At 41.3% G+C, this 10840-nt stretch overlaps 1 protein-coding gene across 1 annotated transcript in view; it reads left to right on the top strand.

The window, feature by feature from the left end:
- Positions 1–10527: 10527 nt before the first annotated feature.
- Positions 10528–10840, top strand: part of TMCO1 (transmembrane and coiled-coil domains 1) — a 57849-nt gene continuing 57536 nt past the window's right edge. Inside the window, exon 1 of the mRNA XM_035010068.1 lies at positions 10528–10748. Within this exon, the coding sequence (XP_034865959.1) occupies positions 10679–10748 (70 nt within the window). The 5' untranslated portion in view covers positions 10528–10678. The remainder of the gene's footprint in view (positions 10749–10840) is intronic.

Genomic DNA, 10840 nt, shown 5'->3' with positions numbered 1-10840 from the left:
GCTGCACTTAAACGATATGTTACACCAAGTAGAATTAAGACATTTAGAACACATTATATCCAAAAGCAGCAGAGTGCACATTCTTCTTAAGTGCACATGGAATATTGTCTAGGAGAGATCATGTTAGGCCATGAAATAAGCCTTAATAAATTTAAGGAAATTAATATTATGTCTAGCATCTTTTCTGACCACAGTGTATGAAACTAGCAATCAATTACAAGAAGAAAACTGGAAAATTCACAAATACGTGGAGATTAAACAACATACTACTAAAGAACCAATGGTCAAAAAAAAAAAATTAAAGAAAATTTTTAAAATAACTTTAATACAGGACGCCTGGGTGGCTCAGTCGGTTAAATGGCTGCCTTCAGCTTGGGTCATGATCCCAGGGTCCTGGGATTGAGTCCCGTGTCAGGCTCCTTGCTCAGTGGGGAGACTGCTTTTCCCTCTGCCTGCCTCTTCCCCTCCTTGTGCTCCCTCTCTCTCCAACAAATAAATTCTTTAAAAAAAGGTATCCACGGGGCGCCTGGGTGGCTCAGTCGTTAAGTGTCTGCCTTTGGCTCAGGTCATGATCCCAGGGTCCTGGGATTGAGCCCTGAATCGGGCTCCCTGCTCAGCGGGAAGCCTGCTTCTCCCTCTCCCACTCCCTCTGCTTGTGTTCCCTCTTGTTCTGTCTGTAATAAATAAATAAAATCTTAAAAAAAAAAAAGTATCCACTAAGCAGCCCTGTGCCAGATATATAGGTCAATTGGAGACTGAGCTCCTAAAAAGGACTGAAGCTGGGGAAATGAAGCTATGGGCAGTCAACAGAATTACTTATGCTATTTATGTTTCTCTGTGAATGAAATCAACGTCTTTTTGGCAGCAAAGTGAACCACTAAGGTGAAGGGTAAGAGTCTAAACAGTGAGTAAAAGTGAATTATTGGCCAATGATAGAGGAATACTGAGTAAGCACGACAGTTGTGTATTTGTAATGGGGAAAGTCACCTCAGATTTTAGGCTTCTATTAAGATGGGCCAGATTTGCACTTGGGAAAAGGAATGTGGATCTGTTTTGGTATTTTTTTTCAAATGCCCCTTCTAACTAATATTACAGAAGTTTATTGCCAAGACTGAAGTTTTTATATTTTCCTCTCTTAAAAGGCTGCCCTTCCAGCCACTCTGTGTCAGGTTTGTCCCCATACAGGTTAAAATCCAGAGACAGATTTGCCAAGACGTTAATGAAATTAAGTTTCTGGAATCCTCACTTGCACTAGGCCCTTTCAAAGAAGTATTCACTTTTGTATCTAATTTTTTTTTTAAAGATTTATTTATTCATTTGAGAGAGCGAGAATGAGAGAGTACATGAGAGGGGGCAGGGTTAGAGGGAGAAGCAGGCTCCTCGCCAAGCAGGGAGCCCGATGTGGGACTCGATCCTGGGACTCCAGGATCATGACCTGAGCCGAAGGCAGTTGCTTAACCAACTGAGCCACCCAGGCGCCCCACTTTTGTATCTAATCTTGATCCTATTTTGATTTTGCCATACCATTTTTCTTAAAGGAGTCCCTAGAATTGTATAAGCTTTGGGTCACATAAAACTTAGAAATACTTCTGGTAGAAACCTTAGAATTATTTAAGTATTCTTATTTACTTCATCTTTTTTTTTTTTTTTTTTGGAGATTTGAGAGAGCAAGCAAGCGAGTGAGCACACACAGGGAGAAGGTGAGGGAGAAGTAGACTCCCCGCCAAGCAGGGAGCCCGACACAGGGCTCAATCCCAGGACCCAAGAACATGACCTGAGCCAAAGGTAGACGCTTAACTGACTGAGCCACCCAGGTGCCCCTACTTCATCTTATTTAATTCTAAGAATTACTATTTCATCCTACAAAAAGTTCTTAGTTTAGCTCTTTCCCAGTTTCTGCTGATACTTTAGTTCAAGTCTCCCTTTACTTGAAAACTGCATCATGGTGATGGCCTGATAGTTGGGTTTCTCTGACTGCAATCTCTCTCAAAAATGTATCTATCCTGGGGCACCTGGGTGGCTCAGGCGTTGAGCATCTGCCTCCAGCTTAGGTCATGATCCCAGGTTTCTGGGATAGAGCCTCGCATCGGGCTCCTGCTCAGCGGGGAGCCGGCTTCTCCCTCTCCCACTCCCCCTGCTTGTGTTCCCTCTCTGTGTCTCTGTCAAATAAATAAATAAAATCTTAAAAAAAAAAAAAAAAGTATCTATCCTATGTAAAGCTGCCAGACTAAATTTTTTTTTTCACAGAAACACTGCTTATTTTGCAAAATTCCCATCCAAGCTCAAGATATTTGGGTGACTTTCCACTGTCACTTATCTTCTAAAATTGAGATGCTTAAATGCCCAGGCATAAGTGGCAATCAATCAGAGGGTATCTGAAGCTGCAAAAGAAATGTGACATATTTTCCTAGAGTATCATTTTTACTTGACAGTAAGTTATTAAAAAAAAATTTTTTTTGAGAGAGAGTGAGAGAATGGGGGGGAAGGGCAGAGGGAGAGGGAGAGAAAGAATCTTAAGCCCCAATGTGGGGGTCTCAATTTCATGACTCTGAGATCATGACCTGAGCCAAAATCAAGAGTTGGATGCTTAAGTGACTGGGCCACTCAGGTGCCCCCATGATAAGTAATTTAAAAGATTACTCCCCACCTCTCTACTTTCTTCTTCTTACTTAGAACAAACAGATACAGAGTTGAACACAGGAAGAATTTTTTTATTTTAGCTCAGATGCAGAGAATTAGATTATCATTATTCTTGGTTCATGACACATTCGCATCATTGGTGTGTTCAAGGCCCTCAAGCATTCAGTCTTTCATTTAAAATAACAAATATCCATGAAATCACCACCAACTTGAAAACTAAGACAGGAATTTACATTTACATCCATCTCTTTGATCCTCCATTGCATCACTTATTACTATGACCGTTATAGAAAGTCTACCACATCCTGTAATTCTTAAGCACTTATTCTTTCCATTCAATATTATATTGTTAGGATTAATGCACATTGTGGCATATAATTGTAATACATTCATTTGTAGTGCTGTTTAAATACGCTCCAATTTATTTATTATATAATTTATTCCTCTACGTGTAGATAGGCATTGAGTTGTTTTCAGATCTTGGTATTAAAAAGAGTGCTCATATGAGGCGCCTGGGTGGCGGAGTTGGCTAAGCGGCAGATTCTTGGTTTTGGTTCAGGTCATGATCTCAGGGTGGTGAGATCAAGCCCCTTGCTGGGCTCCACCTTCTGCGCAGAGTCTGCTTGGATTCTCTCTCCCTCTCCCTCTGCCCCTCCCCTCCATTCTCTCTCTCTCATAAAATAAATCTTTAAAAAAAATAAGATTATGGTAACATACATATAACATCAAGTTTGCCATTTAACCAGGTCTGGAGGTGCAATTCAGTGGTATTAAGTACATTCACTTTCTTGCGCAACAATCACCTTCCTCCATCCATCTCCAGAACTTTTTCATCTTCCCGAATTGAAACTCCATGCCTATTAAACAATAACTCTCCATTCTTCCCTCTTCCCAGTCCCTAGCTCCATGACCCATGAGATCATGACCTTAGCCAAAACCAGGAGTCAGACACTCTACCACTGGAGCCACCCAGGTGCCCCTATCATTTGGTAATTGTTTAATATTTTGAGTAAACACCATACTTTTTCCTAGTGGTTGCACCATTTTACATTCCCCCCAGCAATGCTCAACTGTTCTAATTTCTCCGTATCTTTGTCAACACATTATTTTGTTGTTTTGAACAACTGCCTTTCTACTGGGTGTGATGTGGTTATCTCATAGTTTTTATTTGAATTTCCCTAATGATTAGTGATGTTGAGCATCCCTTCATGTGCTTATTGGCCATCTGTAGATCTTCCTTGAAGAAACATCTATTAAGTCCTTTGCCCATTTTTGAGTTGTTTTGCTGCTGTTGAGTTGTAGTTTTTCATATATTCTGGATTTTAATCTCTTACCAATATATGATTTGTGAACATTTCCTCCAATCTCATAAATTGCCTTTTCACTCTGTTGATTGTATCCTTTTGTGCACAAGTTTTAGATTTTGATAAAGTCCAACTTATTTTTTGCTGTTGCCTATGCTTTTGGTGTCATACACAATAAATCACTGCCAAATCCAATCTCATTAAGCTTTTCCCCTGTGATTTCTTCTGAGTTTTACAGTTTTATTTCTTAAAGTTTCTGATCCATTTTGAGTTCATTTTTGTATATGGTATAAGGGTCTAACTTCATTCTTTTGCATGTGGATATCCAGTTTTCTGAAAACCACTTCCTGAAAAAACTGTCCTTTAGCCATTGAATGGTCTTGGCACCCTTGTTGAAAAACATTTGACCATATATGCAAGTGTTTATTTGGGGGGTTCTCTATTCTATTTCACTGGTTTATGTATCTGTCTTTATGCCAGTACCACACTTTTTTGATTACTGAGGATTGAAAGTAAGTTTTGAAATGAGGAAGTATGAGACTTCCAACTTTATTCTTCCTTTTCAAGATTGCTTTGGCTACTCAGGATCCTTGGAGGTTCCGTAGGAATTTTAGGATGGATCTTTCTATTTCTGCAAAAAATGCTGGAATTTTGACAGGAATTGCACTGAATATGCAGACCGCTTAGGGTAGTATTGACATCTTAAAAATACAGCACTTCAATCCATGAACACAAAATGTCTTTATTTGTGTCTTCTCTAATTTCTTTCATCAGTATTTTATAATTCTGAGTTACAAATCTTTTGCCTCCTGGGTTAAACTTATTTATAGGTATTTTGTTTTTGATGCTACTGCAAATGGAATTGTTTTCTTAATTTCCTTTTTGGATTGTTCACAGTTATGGAAACACAACTGATTTTTGTCGGTGGGTTTTTGTATTCTGCTACTCTGGTCTATTTGTTTACTAGTTCTTTTTTTTTTTTTTAAGATTTTATTTATTGAGACACAGAGATACAGAGAGTGAGAGAGAAAGCATGAGCAGGGAGAGAGGCAGAGGGAGAGGGAGAAGCAGGCTCCTCACTGAGCCAGGAGCCCGATGTGGGGCTTGATCCCAGGACCCTGGGATCATGACCTGAGCTGAAGGCAGACGCTTAACCATCTGAGCCACCCAGGCGCCCCTGTTTACTATTTTTTTTTTTTTTAAGATTTATTTTGGAGAGAGAGAGAGAGCGTACACAAGCAGAGATAGGGGCAGAGGGAGAGAGAATCCCAAGTAGACTCTGCAGAGCCCAATGCAGGGCTTGATCCCATGACCCTGAGATCAGGATCTGAGCCTAAACCAAGAATCGAATGCTCAATCAATTGAGCCACACAGAAGCCCCCGTTTACTAGTTGTAACAGTTGGTTTTTTATGTGGAATCTTTAGGGTTTTCTACATATAAGATGTCATCTGCAAACAAAGATTAATTTTAATTTTTCCTTTCCAATTCGATGGCTCATCTTTTTGCCAACTGAAAGGAGTAGTCCTGAATTAGAGTTCCCTGGTCATTAGAAACTTTAATACCAATCCCTTAATGCAAAATTCACATATACTGTTAAAAGTCCCAATCTTCAGGCTCTATCTCCAGATCTTAGGCTCTCATTCTCTCCCTTCTGCTCCTAAGGAGTACTGCAGCAAAAAATTTTTGAACACTAACTGGTTACAGCATCAAGCTTAAGACCCATCAGTCTCTCAAATATACAACATAAATCTTAACAGTTATTGGTTTATAAACTCCCTTGAGAATTTGATAAAAACTATGAATCTTTGATTCGGGAAAAAAATCCACAAAGTTCTGTCTACAGTTTCAGATTTATGGCTCTCCTGAAGTTCAACCATGTACCTCTTACAGATAAAATACAGTCACTTTACCTAGTCAATTCTATTTCTACTAAACATACAGCCTCTTCACACATATTGGTTGTTTCAACTACACACAAACTATGATGTCCTCTCTCTCATTCCCAATTCAATGCTTTTGATCACCACTTCTCCCACATCCTAATTTCACTTTTTCCTCAAAGTCCAACTAAAATTCCCCATTCTTCCAAGATATTTGTCCAACCTATTGTCCTCTCTCCCAACTGTATCATTCATTCATTATATATTGGGAAGCTTCTCTGTGCCAGGCCATGTTCCAAAAGCTGGGGATGCAGAAATAAACAAGACCCAGTCTCTGTCCTCAAACACAGTGCTGCTTACCCAAAAGACAAATTAAACACATACTTGGGACCCACACTCACAGAGTGAAAATTATTTGAATAAATAAAATATTCCAAAAGATAATAAACTCACATTTACTTTAGCATTTGTTTTATTTTAAAGTGTATTTTGGGGAGGGTCCTCATAATCTTTTCAGTATTCGTTTCTCAGGTTTTTTTTTAAAGATTTTATTTATTTATTTGAGACAGAGAGAATGAGAGAGAGAGCGAGCACATGAGAGGGGGGAGGGTCAGAGGGAGACGCAGACTCCCTGCCGAGCAGGGAGCCCGACGCGGGACTCGATCCAGGGACTCCAGGATCATGACCTGAGCCGAAAGCAGTCGCTTAAGCAACTGAGCCACCCAGGCGCCCTCGTTTCTCAGTTTTTATCTAGTCCTGCCAGCCTAGTGGGGAAAAAAAAAAATCTTTGTATTTGAGAAAGATCACTATTGGCTACATAAAAGAATGGCTTAGAGGGGACAGTTGGGTGTGTAACTGGAGACCAACCAGGCAGAAGGCTGTAATGCAAAGGAAGACAATGGTAACCTGAGTTAAACTGTAGGAGTTGAAAGATGTGGGGAAAAAAAAAAGAGAAATGAGGCAGGGAGAATTTATCACATTTGGTGATTAGATGTTCCTGTTTTCTGGGTTGAAAGACTGGGTACATGATGGTGCTACTCTTTAGGAGAATAAGGGAAGAAGGGAAGATTGGAGTTTGGGTAGAAGAACTGGAAAGGTTTAGTTTCAGATCTCCAAATGTAAATGCCCACTTGGCTTTCAGGTATCAGGTCTGAAAATCAGGGAAGAAACTTAGGCTACAGATACTATTTTACAGATCAGAAGCAGACAGTTGGTAACTGAAGCTTTTAAAGAGAGTAAGAATCCAGGGAAAATGGATAGAATGAAAAAAATTGTTCAATGATTATGAGGTAGGTGGTTTAATAGAACCAATAATAATAACAGTTAACACTTAATGTGCCCTCTCTATGAGCCTGGTACTGTTCTAAACACTTTACTCACATAATCTTTAAAAAAAAATAAAACCCTTTGAGGGCGCCTGGATAGCTCAGTAGGTTGGGCATCCGACTCATGATTTCGGCTCGGGTCATGATCTAGGGGTCATGGGATCAAACCCCGCGTCCAGCTCTGTGTTTAGTGTGGAGGCTGCTTGGGATTCTCTCTCTCTCCTCTCCCTCTGCCCCTCCTCCCACTTGCATTCTCTCTCTAAAATAAATAAAATTAAAAAAAAAATAAAATCCTTTGGACTTAGGCACTATTATCATTATGCCATTGTATATTCAAGGAAACCAAGGCACAGTGCAGTGAAAGATTTGCTTATAATTACACATCTAGTGAAGTGGTGAAGCCAAGATTTGAAGACAGGTAGTCTGACTTCAGAATTTTGCTCTCATTCTATATAAACCTCAAAGCAGTTCTGGAAGGTAGGCATTTTTATCTCTACAAATTTAAAGTGAGGCTCAGAGAAGTTGCTCTTACCCGTTCATACCTCAGTTATAAGCAGGGATTTAATTTTTTTTTTTGAAGATTTTTATTTATTTGACAGTGAGAGAGACACAGCAAGAGAGGGAACACAAGCAGGGGGAGTGGGAGAGGGAGAAGCAGGCTTCCCGCCGAGCAGGGAGCCCAACATGGGGCTTGATCCCAGGACCCTGGGATCATGACCTGAGCCGAAGGCAGACACTTGAAGACTGAGCCACCCAGGTACCCCCGTGGGATTTAATTTCTCTCATAATCTGTTATGATGCCTAGCCTAGTACTAAGTATTTGTTTATAAACAGTATTGTTACTAATACTTCTAATAAGCACACTAAAGGATTAGCTCCCATTTACCTTCCACAAGTTCCTTGAGGGTGTACCACAACATAAAGTATAAACTAAGGCAGGGGGGAGATACGGGTACATGAAATAGTGAACCCTACCCCAGAGAACAGCAAAAGGAAGTCCCAGGACAAAACCCTTATAATAGGCATAGAGATTGGAGCAGGACGGTAAAGTCTGAAATGGTGGTCCTCACGGGGAAAACTTTTGAAATCTAAAAATTAATACAACTGGGGCACCTGGGTGGTTCAGTTGGTTAAGCGACTGCCTTTGGCTCAGGTCATGATCTTGGAGTCCTGGGATCGAGTCCCACATCCGGCTCCGTGCTCCGTGGGGAGTCTGCTTCTCCCTCTGACCCTACCCCCTCTCGTGCACTCTCTCTCTCAAACAAATAAATGAAATCTTAAATTAATACAACTGAAAGCTTAGAAAACTTGGAAATATGATAAAGGAATCTGGTAGAATGTAGAAAATACGTTATTTTAACTTGCCTCTAGCACTGTTCTTCAATGAGGGGATTAGGGTCACTATATTCTTGCCCAAGGGAAGGAAATGTTATCCTAGCAGCCCACGGTTCTGTAGTTGAAATTCCTCTTATTACTGTATTTTGTTGATTGTGAGACTTTTCCCCCCACATTTTAACACTTCTGAATGGGATGCATCTTACAATCAATGGTGTGTCATGGGTTAACTAGTTGTTTATTTTCTTTCTTAGTCATATATAAAATAATGTTTCATCTTACAATCAATAGCATGTCGGATTTGATCAACTGTGTCAGGCACAGCTTTAAATACTGTATAATATACTCTTTCTCATTTAATCTTCGTAAGTTTTATGCAGCTGTGTTATTATTACCATATTTGCAAATAAGGAAACTCAGGCTCAAGGACTAAAGATGCTTAAGGACAGGTGTCAATTAAGTGACAAAGCTAGAATTGAAAATCAGGTCTGATTTCAAAGGTCATGCTCTTCTTGACAGATGGCAGCTACAATCGTGGTGGGTACAGTATAACAGAATCACTACTTTGTGCACCTGAAACTAATGTAACATTGTGTTGTCAACTGTATTTCAATTAAAAAAAAAAAAAGTCATGCCCCTTTTGTGCTTCAGTATTTACCATGAGCAATACAGAGTTGAATAAAAACCTATCCTTTTAGTCATACTATGATCTAGCTCAAATGTGAAGCCTTCCCCAACTCCTCCAAGAAGAACCAATTTTGCCCTCATCTCTGCTCCCATAACATTTAACGAATACCTTGATTATACCTTATTATAATGTTTAACATCCAAGGAGAACCTTGGAAGTCAGGTACAATATTTTAGTCACCCTCTCTGACCCTACAGTGCCTATCACTGTTCTCGACACATAGTAGAAATTCATTGTTAAAAGGAGACAGGCTCTCTGCTGCTAAGTCTTAAAGAGACAAGAAATGCACATAAAGCTAAAAAAGACCAAAAGTAGAACTCTTAAGTACAGTGGAGTTTAAGAAAAAAGAACCAATGATAGAAAGTACAAGTCCAGGGGAGACAGTTCCGCCAGCTTCCAGATTTTCATAAACACAAATACACTCGTACAAACAGAATCAGCTTGAAAAAGTTGAAAACTTCTACACAGGCTGAAACCAAGCTTCTAAGACATTTCCTTTAACCTATACAGCATTTAAAAACTTGAGTTACCAGCATTTATAAACTGAACTTTCACATAAAATCAGGACTTCGGGGTTTTCCTGGAAAACGGGAAGATAACGAAAACTGGGTGCTCCTTCTCCCAGGGAAACTGGCTGGATCTGAGTACCAATTGCTCCTTTCGGATAAAATTATCACTCCCTTATTTATGCTAGTACCTCCCACCGTTTCCTTCTGCCCAGCCCGCATAAGATCATTTATACGCAACCAGCCGAGGCATTTGGGTTTATGACCCCTTCTCCAGACACATCATTCACTGCTCTATTACACACCACGTATTCTTCAGCACCGGCGTCTTCGCCTACAAAGGCCCCCCGCAAAGCACTCCTACTCTTCTAAGCATTACTTCGATTCCTTTTACAGCTTTCTCTGACCACCCCCTCAACTGGGTCACCGCAGCACTCTGGCCATACCTCTATTAAAACCCTAATCACACCGGATGCACAAGTTTCTCTCCTTCGCTAGGACAGGAGTTCCTTGAGGCCAGCAGCCACGACTAACTGATTTTCGCGTCCCCAGTTCCAAACCCGTGGCCTTGCATCCAACGCAGGCGTTCAGTAAACTACCTAAAGTCTCAGAGGTGGGGCTGAGGCAGAAGCGCAGACGAGCGCACCCAAGTAGATTCCGGCCGAGAGGAGAGCGCCCAGCACCCCAGCGAGGAAGAGCCACCGCGCGAAGTCCCGTAGTCGCACTTCCGTCGCGAAAACTCAAGTTCCAGCTCTCGCGAGATTCGGTTTGAGCGCCAGCCCCCGAGCCGGCGTGGTTCCCGCTAGATTCGCGCGGCCACGCAACTCTCCGGAAGTAGCCCTTCCGGCGCTGTGCCCCGGAAGCGGAAGTGTGACTGTAGTCTGTCAGAGAGTGTTCCTCGGTGGTCCAGGAATCCAGCGAAGTCGTTGTCGTTTAATTTTTGCAGGCTCTCGAGCGCTTCCCCCCTGGCGGGTGAGAGTGCAAAGAGGAAAGTGCAAGATGAGCACCATGTTCGCGGACACACTGCTCATCGTTTTTATCTCCGTGTGCACGGCTCTTCTTGCCGAGGGTGAGAGCGGCTGCTTCTCTGACGTTTGATCAGCCCCCATGGGAAGGATCCTAGGCCTGGGGACCCTCGCGCCACCAAGGGAGTGGTCGCGA

Source organism: Mirounga leonina, unplaced genomic scaffold, assembly GCF_011800145.1.
Source record: "Mirounga leonina isolate KUSES-001 unplaced genomic scaffold, KU_Mleo_1.0 Mir_154, whole genome shotgun sequence".
Taxonomy (NCBI): domain Eukaryota; kingdom Metazoa; phylum Chordata; class Mammalia; order Carnivora; family Phocidae; genus Mirounga; species Mirounga leonina.
Note: the sequence above shows the minus strand (reverse complement) of the source record. Positions and strands in the feature narration are given on the sequence as shown.